Source organism: Callorhinchus milii, unplaced genomic scaffold (genome assembly GCF_018977255.1).
Source record: "Callorhinchus milii isolate IMCB2004 unplaced genomic scaffold, IMCB_Cmil_1.0 Scaffold6, whole genome shotgun sequence".
In the NCBI taxonomy this organism is placed as follows: domain Eukaryota; kingdom Metazoa; phylum Chordata; class Chondrichthyes; order Chimaeriformes; family Callorhinchidae; genus Callorhinchus; species Callorhinchus milii.
Genome location: NW_024704747.1, coordinates 16973473 through 16996134, shown reverse-complemented (window position 1 = coordinate 16996134; position 22662 = coordinate 16973473). Strand labels below are relative to the sequence as shown.

General features: G+C 43.7%; 1 protein-coding gene across 4 annotated transcripts in view; it reads right to left on the bottom strand.

Annotated features, from left to right (window-relative positions):
* Positions 1-22662, bottom strand: part of plekhm3 (pleckstrin homology domain containing, family M, member 3) — a 51652-nt gene that overhangs the window by 7772 nt on the left and 21218 nt on the right. For all 4 annotated transcript variants that reach the window (XM_007890594.2, XM_007890596.2, XM_007890597.2 and 1 more), the window contains 4 exons: positions 17163-17308; positions 15058-15251; positions 9444-9507; positions 146-303 (listed from right to left, as the gene is read on the bottom strand). In XM_007890594.2, coding sequence (XP_007888785.2) covers positions 146-303; positions 9444-9507; positions 15058-15251; positions 17163-17308 — 562 coding nt within the window. The remainder of the gene's footprint in view (positions 1-145; positions 304-9443; positions 9508-15057; positions 15252-17162; positions 17309-22662) is intronic.

Below are 22662 nucleotides of genomic sequence, written 5' to 3'. Positions count from 1 at the left end.
CATTTCAGATCAGAGATGAGGACCACAACTCCTCATCACTGTCCAGTAAAGAAAGACAGACGAAGAAAGGCAACTTGGTAGCTAGGTCTCAAGAGGGTACTTGGTGCTCATGTTGGCAATTGTAAAACAGGTACAGGCTGCCTACCTTTTGGTGACGGTTCCTTCAAAGGGGTAAATGACTTGCCCATTGCTGCAGATTTCACAGATGAAGCCTTTCTGGCTGCACAGGCTGCAGCTATATACGTGAGCGCTGGCAAATTTGTTGACCTTCAGAAGAAATGGGGTGAGCTTGCCTTCGAAGACCTGGGCGATAAAAGACAAAGGGTTACAGGCAAGTGATTGAAAAAGGAATTGTGGGTGTGATAATGAATCTCTGACCAGAAACACACTGGGAAACACCCTCGCTTACATGAGAGAATGTGAACCACACAGATTTACAAGATTCCAAGTTCATTCAATCCAGTCTGTGCTGAATTAGCTGATCTCAGCTGAGGAGAGGAACCACTGACACTACAAGACAGGACAGAACCTCCAAAAATGCAGCGTTCGCCGAGCACTGCACTGGAGTGTCAGCCTATGACCTCAAATCCCAACATGGAGATTGAACCCACAACCTGCTGACTAGAGGCGAGAGGGCTACCAAATGAGCCAGTAGAATGGAACATTGATTAAAGCAGACCAAAGGATATTAAAATATAATGGAAATAGCACATTTGTGTCGATAATTCCTTAGTAGCTGCAGAACGTGGAGACAAGGATTATTAGGTTACTCCCTGTCTAACTATCAGTTAAAGATCGCACTACTGGCAGCAGGTGAATGAGTCCTCTACTTAAAGCTCAGCTATGTAGTGTCAGCAAAGTACAGAATATAGAAGTACTTAGCACTTGATAAATAGCAGGCTATTTAAAAGAGACAAAACTTATTTATTGCACAAATGATCCGTTACAGAGCTCATCATGTTCGTGAACAATTTGAGAAAGGAATTAAAATCTGATCTGTAAATAGAGAGAATAATCTCTTCCACACAATGGATGGGTTTGCGAGGGGATTGTCATGGGCTCTGTGACGCTCCGGAGATACTGTTCCCCTGAAGAGGATGAGCTCAAACTCTTTAACTAGGATTATACCACACTGGGTGGATTTTAAAAATAAGCAGCTGCTATTTATCTGGCATTGTTGCTCTAATTCGTTGAAGACTGACACTTTCACAGGAACATTTTCTCTCCCTCTCAGTCACTAACAGCTCTGTAGATCTGGCCTCCTCCTGTAGACCCTCGTCCTCTGCACTCCACCATTGGCGACTGTGCTGTCAACCATATGCCCTGAAGCTTTGGAACTCACTCCCCCAATCCCTCCGCCCCCCTCCGTCCCTTCCTTTAGATCGTGACTGAAGATCTTACTCTACAACCCTGTTAAGCGCTCCATGACACTGCCCTGCGTGAAGGGCACTGTATAAATGCAAGTTGTTGTTGTATTGTTGTAGGTATGAAAGCAGAATGCTGCACACAGAATATTCGTATCCAGAACATTAAGTTTGCGTTATGTTCTGAATCCGATTAAAGATGCCATCGGTGCTATTCAGTACTTGACACCTTAAGAAATCAAGAAATTAAGAAATTTAAGAAAGCAAAAGTGTGCGCGTCTGTGTGTGCCACAGAAGAAACAACTGGAAAATGCACCCTCATCCAGTACAAGCAAGAACAATCCCACAATGTAAAGGGGAACAATACCTGAATGAATAAGATTCTCTGCACTGAGCAACTTCATTAAAGGAAATAAAGGGACCACAATAGAGGGTTCTTCAGCAGTACCCGTGTTGCAGATTGTCCCTGTTCACTCAGACCAGCCGGTTACTCAGCTTGGCCTGAAAGAGAGAGACCACCAGCCAGGAAGAGACTCTTCCTCCTTCCTTCTCCCCCATCAAAAGAAATGGAAACATATCTGAAACTACTAGCTGGGTGGTCATTGGCTCACACACACTGGAAATCAGACAGAAACATTTTGGACTTGCTGAGTTTGGGAGAAGTTGATATTATTCGTGAGAATCATAGGACTGATTTAGATTGGTAGTAATGTCTTGTGTATGTACACAAGGACTGAATCACTAACCCTCCATTTTATAGTGGTCCTAAGTAATAATAATAATCCTTGCATTTGATAGACCGGGTTCCTACTTACTACTAGATAAACAGGCATGCCTAAAGTTTTGCCCCAACTGGGAATCAAACCTGGGTCACCTCGCTTGAGAGGCAAGTGTGCTAATCACTACACTACAGGACTCCAAGTAACTCTGCTGAAGGAGAAGCCACCATATTGGTATCAAGGAAGAAAATAACTCCCTTTTCTTCATCCCTTTCCAAATGTCCCTCCTCATCTCCTGGAAGTGCTGCCTTAAGTTGAGGTATGGCACCATGGGCAATGATCAGCTTCCAGACCCTCATCCATTCTTTATGTGTGTATCTAGGCAATAATAATAATAATCCTTGCATTTGATATAGCGCTTTTCACATTTTCTAGACATCCCAAAGCGCTTCACAGAATATACTGTAAAGTGAATTGACTGTATATTTGTGGGCGAACGTGGCAGCCAATTGCGCACAGCAGTGTCCCACAAACAGTCATGGATTGAAAATGACCAATTTTATTATTGTTTTTTTTGGAGGGATTATTATTAGACGTGTGGAGTAAGGAAACTTGCCCAAGGTTTCGCCCTGCAATGAATATTGGCATTTTTTTCCCCCATGTGTTGGGGGTAAAAGGAGGAAGAGAAGGAACACACAGCTATGCACCTCATCTGCATTCCATATCTTCAATTAGCAGGGGAGATACATTTCACAGATATTAGGAGCCAGGAGCAGGAACCCTGGTTGATATTCCCCTCTCCAGCCTCAGGATGTTAAGGCCAATTGTGGTGTCCCGAGGGCAAATAACTCAGCACAGATCATGAGACACACCAAGAAGGTGGGTTGGGGAGTGGTGAGTCTCTGACACTGGGCTCATTAAGAAACAACTTGATGTGTAATGGAAGGGCATTAGAGTGGATATTCTGAAAAGGTGAGATTAAAAAATGGACTTTAGGGCCTCCTTCATCTGAGAACAAACCAAACTAAGCTAGGGAAAGGAATCGCATGAAACGGGAGGGTACAAAGGCTTATCTCAATGTATATAAACTAACAGACAATCTTCCCTTTATAAAAAANGGATATTTGGAATTTTAATAGGATTCCTTGTAATAAGAATCATTTGTGGGCACTCTACTCCAGAAGTAGATTGTATCAGGGTGGGGTGACATAGTTCACAAACTACTGGTAGCTTCCAGGTGTGTCAGCCTGCCACACTAGTAGCATACTCGCCTCCGAGTCAGAAGATTGTGGGTTCAAGCCCCATTTGACTTGGAATCATATAGTAGATGACACTGCAGACCTGGGGGTGGGGGGGGGGGTGGGTTGCATTCCCGGTCTTCAGATCAGACGTTAAACCCAGGTCCCATCTGCCTGTTCAGGTGGATGTTAAAGATCCCATGGCACTATTCAAAGCCAGAAGGGGATTTCTCTCTTCTGGTATCCTATCCAAAAACTCCCCAAAACAAAAATTGGTTACTCACTCGCTCTGTTTGTGGGACATTGCTGCCACATTTCGCCTACAAAATACACAGTCACTGCACTTTTCAGTATATCATGTGAAGCACTTATAGGATACACTGTCTTATCATGTCTCAACGATACCATTATACCAAATGCAAGGATTATTTCAACACTCCAAATCTAACATGCATGAAGGGCACTAATAATAATAATCCTTGCATTTGATATAGCGCTTTTCACGTCTTCTAGACGTCTCAAAGCGCTTCACAGAATAGACTGTAAAGTGAATTGACTGTATATTTGTGGGAGAAATACGGCAGCCAATTGCGCACAGCAGTGTCCCACAAACAGTCGTGGATTGAAGTGACCAATTTATTATTGACTTTTTTCTTGAGGGATTATTATCAGGCGTGTGGAGTAAGGAAACTTGCGCAAGATTTCGTTCTGCCAGGAATTGAACCCAAGTCTCTCACTTGCTCTAACCACTGAGCTATAGGACTCCCACCATACAATTGCAAGTTGTTGTTATTAAGGAATTGTATTAAGAAATATCACATCATGTTATATCTTATGTTGTGGACCACCCTACCTGTTGGGCTTTGGCCCGCAGGGTTAGCTGCAGCAGAGTGGGAAGAATCCCAGGCCCCTTTAAGTTCAAAGCGGACTAGGTTTTCAGCAAACCAGTGACGGATAAGCTGAATTACAATAATCGGTCCGAGGCCTGTCAAGCATCGTGTTTCTGCCCGGTGAGCTTGAATTGCTGTAATTAGTTATCTTGCCTCAAATGGGGGAGGGTAGGATAATGAAAGAGGGGCTGGGTGAGAGGGGATGGGACCTCTCTCCAGCCCCCCCGCCCTTTCCCCCGCCCGTGAGAGGCGTGCTTGCACAGCCTCCGATGCTGTGACCTTGCAAGTCTGTCTCGAGGCTCAGGCATTCATGCTGAGGCGAGCGGCTGCTTTTCAGAAGCGAGGATGGTCATGCGGCTTGACAGCTCACAGCTTCCCACGTAGCATTTCACCTGCTGAGATCTAACAGACAATGACCATCTCCATTTACCTTTGCGTGCAGTCGACTGGACCCCACTCTCTGCAATGCTGGTCTTTGAAGGTAACACAAAAAGCATGTAGTAGCGAAAGGCCCTGGGTGTAGAGAAGGCCATTAATTAGAACAGCCATTAACTACAAACAGTCCTGTGGGACCACCCCAATTTAAAGAGCAAGTGTCACCATCAGTACTGTCAGTACTGCGTCACCATTGCCAATCTTTGACATGCATTGTTCAGGCCATGAGTGAACATGCTTCATCAATGATTTACGGAAAAAAACAAGTACTGAGTGGAGGCCTATAGCTCAGTGGTTAGAGCACTCGCCTCGCAAGAGAGGGACCTGAGTTCTATTCCCGGCAGCGCGAAACACTGGGCAAGTTTCCTTACTCCACACGCCTCGGTTTACCTAGCAGTAAGTGGGAACCTAGTTGTTAGTCGATTGGCGGATCGTTTTTCCGGGGATAATAATCCCTCAAAAAAAGCATCAATAATTTGGTCACTCAATCTGTGACTTTGTGGGACACTGCTTTGCACAATTGGCTGCCGCATTTCACCCACACATATACAGTCAATTCACTTTACACTCTCTTCTGTGTGGCGCTTTGAGATGTCTTGAAGACCTGAAAAGCGCTATATCAAATCCAAGGATTATTATCATTATTATTTAAATTAAAAGCCAGTGTCAGTGTAAAAGAGTGTTGGCAGTTGGGCCTTCAGCTTCTGTGTCTTTGAAGTCCATTCCCCAATCCCTTTGTTTTGCTCCCTCCCTTGCTTTCTTCAAAGCACATCTTAAGACCCTCCTCTTCGACCGCTATTTGGCCACCCTCCCACCCCTACCCTCCCTGCCCTCCATCCTCTTGATCCCAATCCCCTGCTTGGGTCCAAATCCCCGACTATCCAGCACCTTGGGATGTCCTCCTGAAGTGAAAGGCACTTTACAAGTGTAATTTGCTGTTGCTGTTCATTGGCTTGCAGAAGCAAGCCAAATGGTGGGACCATCGCTCAATGGGAAGTATGTCACATGGGTACCTACCATCCACCTAGTAAGATCTCAAATCCGTGCTTTTCAGATGTCAAACATACAACCAATTGTCCTCCGGGGGGGGGAGAGGTAAGTGGGGCCTTCTTGGAGCTTAACTGACTCCAAGGTGACATATTTGGCAACTGAATGTCGAATCGAGCCAACTCTCTGTAGCGGTTTTCGATAGTTTGGTGCCATGCAGGTCTGAAATACTTCAGGGCACTGCTGACAGAACAGCCAGCCTTACTCATCAGCAGACCAGTCACTCGGGTAGGATCTCTTCGCACTCAGCGAAGAGTGGTCCTAGCTAGATACACAATGGGAAAGCTTGCGAGACAATACCTTCAATGGCAAGCTATGGTGTTTTAGTTGGTTAGACTCCAGCAGTAACCCAACACATACTCTGGGGTCCCCAAGCCTTGGCTGTTGCCAAATTACACCTAATACTTTCTGGAATTAGGCAAGTAGGATGCGTCCCTCCAGGGAGAGAGTGTGCACTCCATTCCAACAAATATCTCTGGAATCTCCATGAACAGGTGGGATGCATGGAACTCTCAGTTTGGTTTGGATACTCTTGCATGGGTCAGACACCCGGCTGACCAAAGAAAAACAATTGGGCTGAATCCAAACTTCTCTTGTGATGTCTCTTCTATGTACATACAGTAACAAATGCTGGTACAGTTAGTAGCACTTTTGCTCTGGATCAGAGGGTTGTGGGACTTAGAATTGGTACCTTGGTTTACAGAAGCTCAAGTAACCCACTGCAGTTGTTGATGAATTGCCATTATATTACGGGGTCATGTCAATCTTCATTGCCCTAAAATATAGATCCCTTTAGAAAGACCCCTTAATCGTAGACCAAATATCTTACGACCATTATTCTTCCAAATCAGTTCACTTTACTCCAAAGAAACCTACCCAAGGAGATTCAACTGGATTGTGTTAATGTCACTTCCGAACAAGTGATCTGGAGGGTGGATTTGGGAAGGGGTAGAATTTGTAATAAACAAAGGGAGGTTTATGCAAAATTTGGTGCAGAATTCAAACTGTAATTGCCACCATAAACACATTGTAAATGCAGAGCCGTGAAAGGTCCCCTCCCTGTTTACCTGCTATCTTTGGTGCAAGACGTTTTTCCGGCCCAGAAGCAGATTGGATAAGATCAGAGTTTACTCTGTTTACAGCTCAGATACAGCAGGGTGGCCTAGAGATGAGATAAGAGTGCCTGACTGTGACAGTCAATGAGAACTATAAGCCTGGGATTATCAGCAGCTTTCCCATTAGCACCCCAAGCTTGTCAAGCTAGATATTCCTGCTGTTTACAAGTCACTGAATGTTTACATTAGGGGGAATAGCATTAAGGGTCTTGGGACCGTCTCTTCTCTCTGAGCTTGTGGCTCTCTCCATAGAACCCAGCAGTGAGGGAGACAAATGTACCTAAGTGGTGACCCTGCTCAGTACTGAGTCATTAATTGGAGGCATAAATAAATAACACCCATTTGACAACTCATATTGCACAAGTGGGTGAGATACTAGAGGGCTGAGATTGGGGGAGGGGTGGTGGGGCAGTTAATTGAATCAGGGAGCAGCGGGGGAGGAACCATACCTCACGTCTACCATATATACGTGAACCTTGTTACAGGGCAGGGACCTGGTTATACGCTAAAAATGACCGACTGCTGGACGATTAGGTTACCACTAATGTTACTTCCCACGTTGTTGCGAACATGCACAGGAGGTGCTGCTAACATTACAAACTTCACAAAGTGACTTCAGTGGTGCTTCCTGCCCTTAGTGACGCAGATATGGGAAGTGATGTCAGTGGCCACCGGAGAATCTGGCCATTGACCACTTTTTTGGGCAGGAAGCTGGATAATCAGCACTGAATCGCCAGACTGAAGAGCTCTGTAACAGGTATCTACGTAATAACGAAGGATCACCATGTCACACTTTTACAGTAACCAAAGCTGGCTTTTGCTGAATTCAAATGAGGTGAATCAAAGTTTTGTTTTAGAAAACGTAATACAATTTTCACTACATAAATAATCCTTGCATTTGATATAGCACCTTATCACGTCGTTGAGACGTCTCAAAACACGCTTCATAGAATATACTGTAAAGTGAATTGACTGTTTATTTTGTGGGCGAAACATGGCAGCCAATTGAGCACAACAGTGTCCCACAAACAGCCATGGAATGAGCCAACAAATTATTTTTTTTGAAGGAATTATTACCTCTGCAAAGCAATCCACCAATCAACTAACAACCGTGTTCCTACTTATTGCTAGGTAAACAGACGTGTGGAGTAAGGAAACTTGCCTAAGGTTTCACTCTATCGTTAATCAAACCCGGATCCTCTCGCTTGCGAGGCAAGTGCTCTAACCAATACTCTACAGAATCTATAATGTGTAAAGTTTGCTTATGCATATCATGGTTTAAAGCCAGTGATTGGCAGCTTTGGGGACTGCTTGTGCCACTTCCTATGTGCACAAGGTGATTGGATTCTGATTTGGTCTGTTGATTCGATTCAGGTCAGACTGAACAGCAGGGAAAACCGAAGAACAGGTTTGAGCTGGTTTCTGAATAAACAACCTGATCATTTGAACAGGGTCCAACAGCACCGAGCGTCCGATAAGCTGCTGATTGGCTCCGTCCCTACAACAAATATTTCCATCCGATTAAGCCACTTACTCAACTACCACACCAATCTGTAGCCTTTCCATTGTCATTAACTGGTTTCCTTATCAATTGTAGGGCAAAGTGACAGCTCCCAAGCCTCCACCGAAGACAATTTAACTCTTTACTGCCTTCCTGCACTGAGTGAACTTACGGGCCTGTGCTGCCTCCCTGTGCTGTGTGAACGCACACCCTGTGATGCCTCTGTACTCACATATCTCCGAGCTCATGCAGAATATGACTGAAATAGGTTAATGTTGTTTATTCTCTTGCGCTCTGTTGCTGCTCCTTCCCAACCCACCTGGCAGCAACTCCTTTCCAATAGTGCATTGCAGCATTGTTTAGTATGCAGTCACTTGGGTTAAACTTTAATTTTGCAGCTGTGGGTGAGTGAATAGTTTTTTCTAAAAAAAGTTATGAATTGTTAAACAACAAGCAAATTTATAAAATATTTCTATTCTGTGCTTTTGAAATGCCACCCATCAATGTGTCAAATACACTAAAATAGGCTCTCGTCTCCATAGGGACAGAACTCACAGGTTCTGTCACTGAAATATTCTTCATCTATTCATCTATTAATTGGTTCTGGACTCAGCTTGAACAAGCTGTGTGAAAGCAGCTTAGGGTAACTCATCGTTGTATGTTCTGCATATCCTGGAGAAATTGGGCCCTTTGCTACATCGAAAGCAAATTTAGCAGCGATAATTTAGCAGTTCTCAGAGACAGGCAGCCTCCTCTGTTATGGAATATTCTCCAGACTAACTCTGCTTCTCTCTCCCCCCTCCGCCCATTTTAAGTAACTTTGGCTGCTCCCACAACAATCATTTTTAATCATTGAGTAAAATGACCGAGACTCAGCATGTTAAACATTTACACAAAGTACTGGAAATAGGTAACATTTTAAGAAGCCTCTTCCCCCCTCCCCCATCCGCCCGCCCAATCCCCTGTAGAATATTCCAGCCAACAGTTACTGGCAGGGCTTGCAAAGTTTCTGGGGACTATTAACACATGTACAGTGGCAGCTCACACAGGTTTGATCCAGATTAGTTGGAGCGAGAACATTACTGTTCAACGATGCAGCGCTCGTCATTAAAGTGGAGAAAAGAAGCTACCTACCTGCTGGAGGTCAGCTAAGGAGTACAGGTGCACATGCTGCAGAATGTATTCCCTGGGAAAAATCCTAAAGGAGTAAAAGGAAAAGCAGTGTGATGAGGCTTTCGGGATTACAAAAATGTGAATTTAATTACAACTTCTTTAATCCACCTGATTGAACTTAAACAGCAGATGCCATCATCAAGACCTCCTTCAAAATCAGAGCAAAATAAAGTTATGTTTTTAATGTCCTTGGGTTGCTTTCTTTCCCCTCCTGTACTGAAGGCACAGTTCTATGGGCTCCAATATATTGCCCAAGTGCCCATTCTTAACGTGTGATGTCAACAATATATTGCAAGCAATTTATATGACGTCGAGTCCAATCCTGCTGCCACCCAATGTCCCCACACAGACAGCAAGGCAGCTTCTTCCCACCCCACATGCACACAGAGCTAAACACAATCAGACAGCTAAACACACCACGTTGAGCACTCAACACACACACATCATTTGAGCACCCACCCAGAGGCACCGAGATAGGCACAAGTACACACTGAGCCAGACTTGACAGTGATCACAACAACAACAAAATTACATTTATAGAGCGCTTTTCACGTCGGGAGGACATCCCAAAGCGCTGAACAGTCAGGTATCGAGGCCCGAGCATGGGGGAGGTGGGGTGGTGTAGGGGTCAGGAAAGGCAGAGAGGTGGGAGGGAGACCAAAGGCACAGTCGAAGAGAAAAGTCTTGAGACCGACCTTGAAGGAGGCAAGGGAGGAAGTGATGCGAAGGGACCGTGGGATGGAGTTCCCGATCAAAAGGAAACTGGTAATTTTTGCCTTCCCCAGTGAATTGACTCTCCTGCAGTGTCCCCCAGCAGTGCTAACCCCAATCAACTAAACACTGACGAGAGATCAAAAGTGGGATGTTGGGAATTAAGATTTACAAATGTGACTTGGAAAGTCTCGGTGACATACCTGCGCATGGGAACCTTCTGAATAAAACTCTCCTTAACACGGCACTAATTGGCTGTAGTTTGCCAAACATTCCCGTGAACCACAGTGACGATAGGTCTGACGAGCACGTGGTTGTTGGGGGCTTACAAGCGCTCGGAAGTCAGGAAGCCGGGTTAGTAATGAATCGTGTTCAGTGATAACAAAACTGAACCAAGGAGCTCGATCTCATCTGCAGTGGGACTGTGTGATCATCCGTCACTTGTTCACAGTGTACACTGCAGAGAATATCTATTTTACCGTACACTCCCAGCGTGCATTTCCTTTATCTAAACCAAGAGCTGCTCCACAATGGCCAGCTCAGTGCACAACCAGACCCTGCAGCTGCACACGCTCAGAAAGGAATCTTTTGGCAGCTTTTCTCTCTCTCTCTCTCCTTCCCCAACCATCAATCCCTGTTTCCACAGAAACACTGCCACTAAAATGGTCTCGAAACGAGAGGTTAATTGAATTTCATGTAAAATCTGTTATTAATTCTAATGTCAAAAGCTTTACCTCATCTGTCTCTGGAGAAGATGCAGTGCCAAGTGGTTGGCGCTGACACAATCTTATAAATATTAAAGAGCTTTGCCGACTCCACTTTTTACTGGAATAATGGGAGGAGCAAAGGCCACCCAGATTACAGAAATCATTCCCTTTTTCTTTACCCACATAAAGGTTTCCCTAATAAGTAAACATTACAACCCTAATGTCCCCTTTATAATGACTGTCATTGCTTTCACATCGCCTGCTGATGTTACAGCTCCTTGGGGTAATGCCCTCTCTCAGAACATCTCCCTGGATAATGTTCCTAATCCCAGTACTGCTACTCAAATAATAATTATCCTTGCATTTGATATAGCACCTTTCACATCCAGCGGACATCTCAAAGCGCTTCACAGGATTTAGAGTCTTGTGACTGTGTATTGTGCAGGCTAATTTGCGCACAAAAATGCCCAACGAACAATTATGAAGTGAATGATCAGTTTTATTTGGGATTGTTGCCCAGGACACCAAGAGAAACTCCTTCTCCTTTTGAACAGTTCTAAGAAACCTTCAATTTTCAGATCAGGGTAAACCACGGGATCTCAGTTTAACGTCTCCACAAAAGACATCACCTCAAACAATGCAACACACCCCAATGTCATCTTAGACTTAAGACGTACAGCGATTCAGAGGCGAGACTGCTACCATCTCAGTCAGGCTGACACCTCCCTTCGTACTGTTCCCCTAGGAGAGGTGCCCCTCTCCCAGAACAACTTAAAATGTAAGCTATCCCGTTCCCGCCACCCCACTACCAGCGCAGCTTCCCTGTGTAATGTGCCATCCTCTGCTGATTGCTATATACTGAATTTTGCTGGAAAGTTTGGTTGTCGATCAAGGACCTGATTGGGATCAGCAGTGATGCCACACCACAGTCAGACAGACTCATAATACTCATGATCTGTGTGACATATAATATAATAATAATACTTTTGATATAGCGCTTTTCACGTCTTCTTGACGTCTCAAAGCGCTTCACAGAATAGACTGTAAAGTGAATTGACTGTATATTTGTGGGCAAAACGCGGCAGCCAATTGCGCACAGCAGTGTCCCACAAACAAGTCGTGGGTTGAAGTGACCAATTTATTATTGTTTTTTTTGTTTTTTTGGAGGGATTATTATTAGGCGTGTAGAGTAAGGAAACTTGCCCAACTTTTCGCCCTGCCGGGAATTGAACCCAGGTTCAATAGGGAGAATAGCCAGCTGGGAGCCTGCTGAGTCAGTGTCTTCAGGAGACGAGAGTGAAATTGGAAAGGGTGAGATACGGAAAGGTTGCTTTAGAAATTACAAATTAGCCGTATTTATGGCAGCTTTAAAATCTGGAATTGTAAAAACAATCCTCAATGTTAATGAGGCCCATGTTTAGCAGCAAACATGCACCACCTGAGACAGAGGATGAATGGGCCAACATCATTGTCGTGATCACCCTGAATGGTTTGAGTGCTAATGCCATTTGCACATCAATGTTACTTCTTGTAGTCTGTGTTCCCTTTTCATTATGCTCCTGTCATAACTTGAAATCAAATTATTATCTGCTAATATATAATGCCCACGTTGCTTAAACTCGCAGACAATTAATTCAGGGAGGGTGGGTACGAGTCTGTAGCCTGCTGAACGGAGTGAGTGGGCAGGTTGGTAGGGAGTCAGCAGGTCAGAGAGATAGGAGGGGGCAAGGCCATGGATGGCCTTAAACGTGAAAACGAGAATCTTGAACTAGATCCTCTGGGGGATGGGGAGCCAGTGGAGTCAGGCGAGGGTGGGAGTGATGGGGTCACTCTATTGACCTGGCTCTTTTAGTAGCACCTTTGCCTCAGAAGGCTGCAGGTTCAAATCCCACATTGGGACTTGAGCTCATAGCCTAGGTGGCACTCCAAAGCAATGCTGGGAGGTGCACTGCATTGTTGGAGGTGCCATTCTTGGGACGAAACATTAATCTGAGGTCCTGCCTGCTTGTTCAGGTGGTTGTTAAAGATCCCAAAGCACTATATGAAAAAAGAAGGGAAGTCTTGTGTGTCAAATAGACCAAAGAACCTCATTCAAGCCCCTCATGGTCTTGTGGATTCTTGTCCAGTGTACTGATTATTTTCACTCATCTTAGACTTGCATGGGGCTCTGTAGAGCAGAAATAGAAGAACTGTTCAAAACCAGCTCCATTGAAGAGAACTCAGTTTATGTAACCAGGAAAGAGCAACACCACCATTAGTAATGTCACCCATCAATGAGCAAGTATGTGGGTCTTTTTTTAGGCAACTCTCTCACGCACGCCACTCCCCCACCCCCCACCAAAGAGGTTGCCTCTTTTACTAGCTACAACAAAGTGTAGGAGTGGGCTGTATTTGAGTGGCCAACAACTCACTCCGTGTAGCTAGTTCTCAATATCTTCTGTGACTGTGGAGAGAGCAGTGCAGTCACCCAACACTGTAGATTAATGCTGTACAGCATTAGATCAAATTAGAACTAAAACTTATACGTTCTTAACCCAGATAAGTCTTCCAAGTCAATCTGGCAAAATAAATGAATAATAGTTAGCTTTCGCTGGTTCTGAATTCCAGTTGCGGTCAATTCCAAAGTTCTTCTAAACTTTTCAATCGCCTGGCAAGAGCCTCATTCATTTCTGCCAATCAAACTAAACCTTAAACTGCTCCCTCTGCTGCCATTTAAATCTCCAGCTGAGCAACATATTCAGCACCAAGTCACTTATCACTTTAATTGATCAACTCCCCAAAGCTAATACATAGATCAAATGGCAGGTATGTTTGTTAATTAGAATCAAATTCAAGGATAATTGATGTAAAATTCATATACTGTACTTGCAAAATACTGTACTGTTCAATCAAGCTGAGCTCACCCAAAACTCTGCAGACTCTTGCTGGGATTCAGTCAACACTGGTATACCTCACCCAAGTGAGCAGTCTACGTGAGGCAGTGAACAGAGCAGACAGGGTCTTTGACCACAGTCAAGCCTGATCATGCCCCCACTTGATGTCCTCACACATGTACTTTCCAGCAGAAATTATCAAACAGGGCTCCTCTTCCCTTTATATTATATCTTTCCGATCAGATCTCTTTCCAATCTTTTATTCCAGACAATTTTTACAGCATATAAGGTCGTTAATTGGAAACTTGCCTAAAGATTTGCCCTGTCCAGGAATCGAACCTGGGTCCTCTTGCTTGTGAGGTGAGTGCTCTAACCATTATCCTACATAATTCTGATTGCTTTTTTAAAAGCCATTATAGATTCTGCTTTTTATCCACTGTTCTGGGCATTCTACCCTCAGTGTAAGAAAAAAATTCCAACCTGTCTTTTTGGCTTTTTTGGTGATGATACAAAAAGGTTTGACCTCCTTTTACGAAACAGTGTTAATCAACTGGATATTTACCTAATCAGAACCATTGCTAATTCCTTTCGTATGACTGTTATTCATGTGACAGGAAGGGGAGAGTTTGTAACATTAAGACATTAGTTACAACAGGGTAATGAACAACAAGAGGGTTTCTTTTAAGAGCAGTCTAATAAATTGTAGGAGTCTCTCAATATAAAATACAACACCCAAATGAGCAATGTTAAAACAAGTTGCAACAGTATGGCATGCAGTTTTGTCAGTTATGTTTCACAACAGCTAGATCCAGCATGGAGTATTTGGGCCAAATGGCTTGTGTCTGTGCTGTACCATTCCGGATAGGGTTTGAGCTTCTGACTCACCTCTGAGTCAGAATGTCGTAGGTTCAAGGCCTACATTAGGACTCAGTCTAGGCTGGTACTCCAGTGCAATGCTGGGAGAGCGATGTATTGTTGGAGGTGCTATCCCTCAGATGAGATGTTAAACTATGTGTCCTGTCTGTGCCTATTCAGGTTAAAGAACCCATGGCACTATTTGAAAAGAGAAAGCAGTTTCTCTCTGTCTCCTGGCCAACAATTCAACTCATGTGAATTGTGGGACATATCTATGTGCAAACTGGCTACCGTTATTCGCCTCCAAAATACACAGCAATTATACTTTCCAGTAAATTCTAACAAGGGCTTTGAGAGGTCTCATCGATGTGATAAAGGTGCTAAACTAAATGCAACATAAAATATACAGTCCAGATTCAGCAACTGTACCTTCTGCGCAAATCCTCTGCCACTGAGGCTCGGCAGCTGAACAGATAGGCTCTCAGTGACTTCAGCTGCTGACGCACACGGAGGACAGCAGCCAGTGCCTCTACGTGCTCATACAGATTTGGATTTTCGTGCTGGATATCAATGAGCGGCTCTTCATAGACATACTCCAGGAACTCCTTCGCTTGCTTTGAAACCTGCAAAGGTTAAGTAAGATGAGTTTGAAAGAAAATGATGCAATAGCCAAATGAAACCAATGTCTAGCAATGTCCAATTTGAAACTTTGACCCACATACTTTTCACCATTAGATGTTGCGAAACATTTGCAATATTTACACATATTTTTACAATAGAGGCAGCAAAATAGTAAGTCCTACACTGTCATTCACCTGTTCGCTGTCCTACATGAACACTGACTTTTTGATGATCCTGGCCACCAATGCCCCAAATAATATTGTTCAATCACTTCACGGCTGAGACAATGCTGGTCGCTCACCTCAACAAGAATTTCCCTTTACATATTCTTATACCTGCCCAGCAAAAGACTCTGTCAGTACTGATATTAACCTTTCTGTAGAGGAGAACCAGGAGATAAAAGAGCAATGGGTTCCAAATCCACTTCCTCAGAGAGTGCAATAGTAACTGCAACATTGCGTCATTGAGCTCACACTCGTTTTGATTCTGTCTATGCCAACAATCAACAACAAAACAACAATCTATAGCTACGTAGACCAGAAAGCAGGAGGGGCCTGGAAGAGATAATCACTAGAACAGATCTCACCATTTTGGAATGATGATATCTCAGGAACAGAGCAAACTGTTCTCTCCCTTCTTCCCCCCCGCACCCTCTCTTAATTCATTCCTCTCCAATATATCCTGCTGAACTGTCAATGGAGCTCCTGTTTGCATCTGTACTGCCAGTCAAGCGCAGCAGACCTGACAGCTAATGTGTATCAATTTAGAATGCATTATGGACAGGATTGTCAAACAAGGATTAGAAAGTATAGTCAAAACAAACCAGCTGCATCTCTTTATGATCTTCAGAGGGTACAAACTGGCACTTAGAGCATTCAACTCCAAGGAGTGCACACTGGACTTTTATTCTTACGTACCAATTTGGTTTTTTTAAAGCTCAAAGTGAATACATTCAACACTGGAAGATGGGATGCTCTTTTCGTTCCTCTCACCCCAAAAACTCAACCCCAGATTCCTATTCAGCATGAGCACTGGACACTCCCAGCTTAAAGATATCAACAGGTAGGTAAAGGGTGAAGTTCTCTCTGTACTGCTTTCATAACTGTAGGTACCTTCAGAGCAACCCAAGTCCACCATCCTCTACCATTGATCAAAACACCTTTCTTTTGGGTTTCCTGAATAAGACATCCCTAACATGGATGGTGGTTGTGCTCGAGACTTAGGCTCTCCAGTGGCCCAGTTTTAATTCACTGAGAATCTTCAAAGAGATGTTCATCCTGTCAATGTGGACTGAATAAAAACCCACATACTAGGCGTACTCGGCATATTAGAATTTTGGTGACTTAGTTGCTCTCAACCCAATAAGCAGTTTTGGTGCTACAATTTCCTAACCCTCTGAGTTAGGGATGAGAAAAATCAGCCAGGGTGGCCTTTCCTGCTTACTATTCAGTACCACTGGTGGAATGTGCATTTGAAGTGATGATTGGGTTATTACAGGAGTGTGGTAGATTACATTGCCCACACTCACTATCTAATTCACACATGAAGCACGGCTACTCAGATGAGGTACGAGAGGTCTGGCTGTGCCTGTGAATCACTGCTTCCAGAACAAGTCGGTGCATTCAGTGGGCAGAAAATTGACAAAAAAAATAAAATGGGCTTGGGATTCACTGAAAAAGTCACTGTGTGTTGTATCTGATTGACCAGTTGGCAAATACCAATCACACTCAGATCGTAACTTCCATCAACCTTACAGCTGATCAGTCTGTGAAAGAAGACATTGTCAAATTGGCAGGAAATTGGCTGTGCAGTTCTTGGTGCACCGAATTCTGACCACTGCATCACTGGGGCCATGGGGGCAGAAAGCAGTGGAAAGTGTGAAAGCTGTTCTTCCTTGTAAGTGAGTCACGCACCTTGTGTTTGGTGATGTCCCAATTGTGAACCAGGCGAGCAGGGATCAGAAAGACATCATCCACATGGCACACCTGGCAGTAGTACCAGCCACTATAAGCACACACCTTGGCCTTGCCGTAGGACAATCCCACCAACCGTCGGCAACCTAGGATCAAAAATTAAGAACTACATTTTGTAATTCATTCCTCTCACCCTAAACTCCAAAAGACCAACCCCAGATTCCTATTCAGCATGAGCACTGGACACTCTTAGCTTAAAGATATCATCAGGCAGGTAAAGGGTTTGCTCTATACTGCTTTCACAACACGTAGGTATCTTTAAAATGTACTTCCTCCACATGCAGCAATCCTTCTTGTACACAGAGTCCAAATGAGGGGCAAACTCTGTGAAGCGCTTTGAGACATCTCAACAATGTGATAAGGCGCCACATCAAATGCAAGCATTATTATTATTACTAAATATGATCGCTGCCTTCAACACATGCTCCCGGGGATCCATTAGAATTGGCTGATTCCCTTCCTTAGTGTTCCATCACCATTGAGAAAGAGGAATGAGTCAATATTATTAGAAAATAATATATTGGGATATTATTATGTACTTGGGACATGATATGACAAGCGAATGCCAGGTTGGTGGATGGTGAACGAGATGGGACTTTGGTCCTCTTTCGCCTAGCAAATTCTTATGTTCTTATGAGTCGTGTATAACGTGGAGTCTTGAGAGGACCTGGGTTTGATTCCTGGGCAGAGTGAAACATTGGGCAAGTTTCCTTACTCCAAATACCTCTGTTTACCTAGCAGTAAGTAGGAATCTGGTTGTCAGTCGATTGATGGATCACTTTTCCGGAGGTAATAAGCCCTTCAGAAAAAAAATTTGGTCGCTCAATCCACGACTGTTTATGGGACACTGCTGTGCGCAATTCGCTGCCACGTTTTGCCAACAAAATATACAGTCAATTCACTTCACAGTATGTTCTGTGAAGCGCATTGAGACATCTTGAAGATGTGATAAAGCGCTATATCAAATGAAAGAATTATTATTAATATACATCACTCTTGAACATTTTTAATTTGTGGCCATTACAGACCCAGGGAAATTTTCACCTGTTGGTGGAATACATATGTGGAACTCCCAGTCTGGTTTGAATACTCTTGAGCATGGTGATGGTTTTCTACTTGTGACAGACACCCAATGACCAAGCCTTTAAGTATTGCCTAAGTGTTAAACCTTCAAATTAGCACCTAATTTTCAGAAAGACAAGTGGAAGTAGGTAAAATTAGAGTTAATTTTTTTTTCTTGGGAAATTTAAAAAAAACAGAATAAATATAAAGAATATAACCAATATATTTGTCAATCGTATTTGGAATATTTGAAGAGAAGGGATTATATTTGGAATGGAGTATTCAAAAAGAGAAGTGAGCTTCTCCTGGTGTCTTGGCCCACAATTTGGTCACTCATGTCACACCATGGCCATTTGTGGGGCATTGCTATGCACAACTGACTGTCGCACTTCGCCCACAAAATACACAGTCAATCCACTTTGCAGTATATCCTGTAATAATAATCCCTCCAAAAAACAAAACAATAATAAATTGGTCATTTTCAATCCATGACTGTTTGTGGGACACTGCTGTGCGCAATTGGCTGCCGCGTTCGCCCACAAGTATACAGTCAATTCACTTTACAGTATATTCTGTGAAGCGCTTTGGGACGTCTAGAAGACGTGAAAAGCGCTATATCAAATGCAAGGATTATTATTATTATTATTAAAGCACTCTGAGAACTCTCAATGATGTAATAAGGCGCTATATCAAACGCAAGGATTATTAAATTATTTGCTGTCACTTCCGTGGAGAAAGAATCTGGATTACTCATAGTTTGGTCACAAAATACAGGAGGGAAGTTCGGAAGAATGAAAGGAAGAATTAAACTTTTTATTTGGCATTTTCAGTCTGTTGTGCCCATTCGGAACAGGTGAGCGATTGTTTAAAAGGAACCTCCTTGTTTACATCCTTGTACCAAAATAAAGCAAACAAATAACTGAGGTTTGTTCTTATGGTAACTATATTACAATTGTTAGAGGCCACTTCCTATACTATCATGTTCAGATTTCCATGATCTACTGGGAGGTAGTAGATGATAGAAATCTTGAACGAACCCTTGAACTGAGTGGAGCAGGATACAGGTAATGCTTTACATCAATCTTTCAGGCTGAAATAATACTGTACATGGAGGGTCAGACTCCCTTTATAACAGTGTCTGGCCCTCTCTCCCTTGACTCTTTAGTACTATTCCTTTGGGCTGCAATGTACATCTGGACCTGGCTGAGTGGATACCAGTGCCTGAATGCAAAAAGTAGAAGCTCTGTCTGTGGTGCAGGATCAGAACGGGTGAGCAACTGTTTAAAAGGAACCTCGTTTATCTGACTCAGCGGTACCGCAGCAAAACATAGCAAACAAATAACCAAGGTTTGCATTACACCTGTTAGACGGAACTCACAAGCAGATAACCGAGCGATACAAATGGCGGGATGAAAAATCGGGACTTCTGGGTCAGTGAGTCATATAGACTGGGAAGCCTCCTAGATTCAGTCTGTGCTCACTCAGCCACCGTCACTAATTTGCCTCAGGGCTAGGCTGTAGAGAAAATCAGCCCAGGATTCCTGGCTGTGATCGCAATTCAGTGACCCCTGCTGAAATGTGCACGTGTGCGAGTGTTAGCTGAAGACAGGATTGGGGCTTGGCTGTGACGTCCCCAGTGGCCAAATAGTCTGCTCGAACTCCATACTAACATTTACACGTAAAAACTGGCAAGAGATACCAGAGGACAATCAATGCTTGTGGAACAGGACCCCGGTAGGAGGAAAATAGGGTCCAAATCCTTCAAGGAGGAAGGGAATGTTGGCCAGAGAAGCCACATATTAAACATCAAGGACCTTCTCCATTCCTATCTATTTCATCCAGTACCAAACACTGTAATATCATAATCTGGTGATAAATGAATCCTGCACAACAGTCGCAAGGATAGGCTAACCTCAAAGTACTGGGATTCATACTCCCCCAGTGTCAAGCTATAAGCGTGCTTTCTGCATGAAAGATGTTTTTTTTGTAACTGTGTACGAAAATCTAGCTTCCAAGTAGTGGCTTCCTCAATGACTGGAAGCAATCACTGACCTCTGTCGGAGGACGTTAGCAGCTTTTCTGTCAGGGCATCATGAGGTCACACTGCTTCCTGCAGGTTGACTGAAATCACATGACAATCGATATGTTTTAAATCCAGTACTGGAAGCTCGTGAAAACCCATTTCAATCAAACAGCACTCTCCAAGCAGCTTCCCTAATGGCCAAAGCCACTGTGTGGCACCCATGTCAATCACACGGAAGTCACAGAAATGAATCCTGGCCTCAGTGTCCTAGGCTAGGAAGGATGGGGAGAAGCAATGTACCAACAACAACTTGTATTTTTTTAGCACCCTTCACACAGGATAGCATCCAAGCGCTGCACAGTGGCAGGGATGGACACCGAGCAAGGGAGAAAGGGGGGGGGTGACCATAGGTGCGGTCGAAGAGGTAAGTCATGAGGTGGGTTTTAAATAAATCAGTTGGTTTTCTGAATCCTGTTCGCTAACCGTTGACTGCTCTGTAAACTGTATTGGAATGGACATTAAGTGAGCACAATGATACTCTCCATTGGCAAACAGTCTGTCAGCACTCACAGTCTCGAGTCTTGCCCATGAAGAATGGTAACTTGGAGTAGTTACTGGAGGACGCCCAGTGCCACCCAGCCATAACTCCAGCAGAGTTACCATGTTCAGAAAAGGAACAAAATTAGCCATAACTAAAAAAACAGGGCTCCCTGTGTTGACGCAGAGTTTTACCTGTGTATTTTCGCCAGGACTAACAGGCAACTGAGACAGCAACGTTTGGAGACAAAAGGCTGACCGTCAGGTTTGTTCACTTGACTTTTTTTTCTCAAGGAGATGGGCATCTTCCAGGCTCCCCAGAGAAGCTCTTAAAAAAACAGGATTTCAAAGAAATTGCTTGACATAAATGACAAGTAATCAGGCGGAACACATTAAGGGGCAAACCCTTTATGTTCAAAGGAATTTGTTTGGAAAGTTACCTTCCCCTTTAACAACCGTTACCAGGTACAGATGAAAAACATCCACTTTGAGACTGTTTTTTAAACTCTGCAGATGAAGAAGATAAAACAAAAATGAATCGGTGCTTAGAGACAGCTTCTAAAGGAGTGGTTTGTCTATGACATGCTGTTGATATTTTTTTGGAGTCTGGAGTTTTGCTTTCATGTGGTTTGAAGCGTGCGTGAGGATCACATCACCTAGGCTTGTTTTTAATGGAGGTGTTCTGGGTAGCTCACGATTATGAATGCATTTTTCACACCTTGTTATTGTACCATAGTTTCCACAGATCAATATACATTCTGAATGGGACATCAAGTTTTTCTTTCACTGTTTAATGGTCTGATGCTAATAAAAGATAAACACTAGTATAACGTGGATGGCATCCAGCTTCCTGTAAGTCTCTATTCTCACCCACCCCTTTCGAGGCAAGCAAACAGTTAAATGTCTTGTACAAGTCAAATACAGGCCACCTTGATGGCTCAATGAGTTAATCCTCTGAGTAGTTGAGCCATACAGACCAGCAAGGCCCCAGGTTTAATTCTTGGTCTGTGCTGGTCCTGGCCAGATAAGCACTGAGAATACTGTAACTGGCCTGAGCTCTGGATTAGGGAGAAGAAAATCAGCAAGGGTTCCCGATTCTGACCCTCTACCCAATAAATCCTGCTAGAAGTGAATGCATGTTAGCATTGCGTGTAGGTGCATCAGTGTGCACATGAGTGAGTGTCTGTATATGTGTGAGGGCTCAGCTGTGATCTGCCCAATTCTCCTGCAGCGCAACAGCCTGCCAATACTAACTGCCCTGCCTCACACATGAAAAATGGCCACGGCTGAGATCAGATCCTATGGAGCAAAATACCTCCTGGAGAGGCAAATAACCCAGAGAGAAAAATAGTAACAAAATACTCGTAATGTACGAGAAGTCCACAACCTGTTGAATTCAGGGGCAGATGTGGGATACCTACTTAATGTTTCCTCTTAATGTCTCAACTTATAGCTCAAATCAGTAATATAAGCATGCAAGTGTCCTTGTAATGGAAGCAAATGGAAATCCAATTTGGCATTTAGGAAGACTAAGCTATGATCGTAATAGTACTTCAAATCAGTTGCGTTTTTATCCCCTGGCTCAACCGGGCTGCTTTTACGACTATTACAATACTTATTCAATACAGAAGAACAATCCGCTGCACAAAGGACATCAGTCCATTCCAGACGGCTGCTGTACTTCAGATGCACAAAGTGATAACGTTCTTTCCGAGTGGATATGAAGGGGCTGCACGGATTGCTTGGACACAACTTCACCTTTTTGGACTTAGCCATTTGTTCTGCTTCAGGCAACACAGATGTTGGGATTCTTGGTGC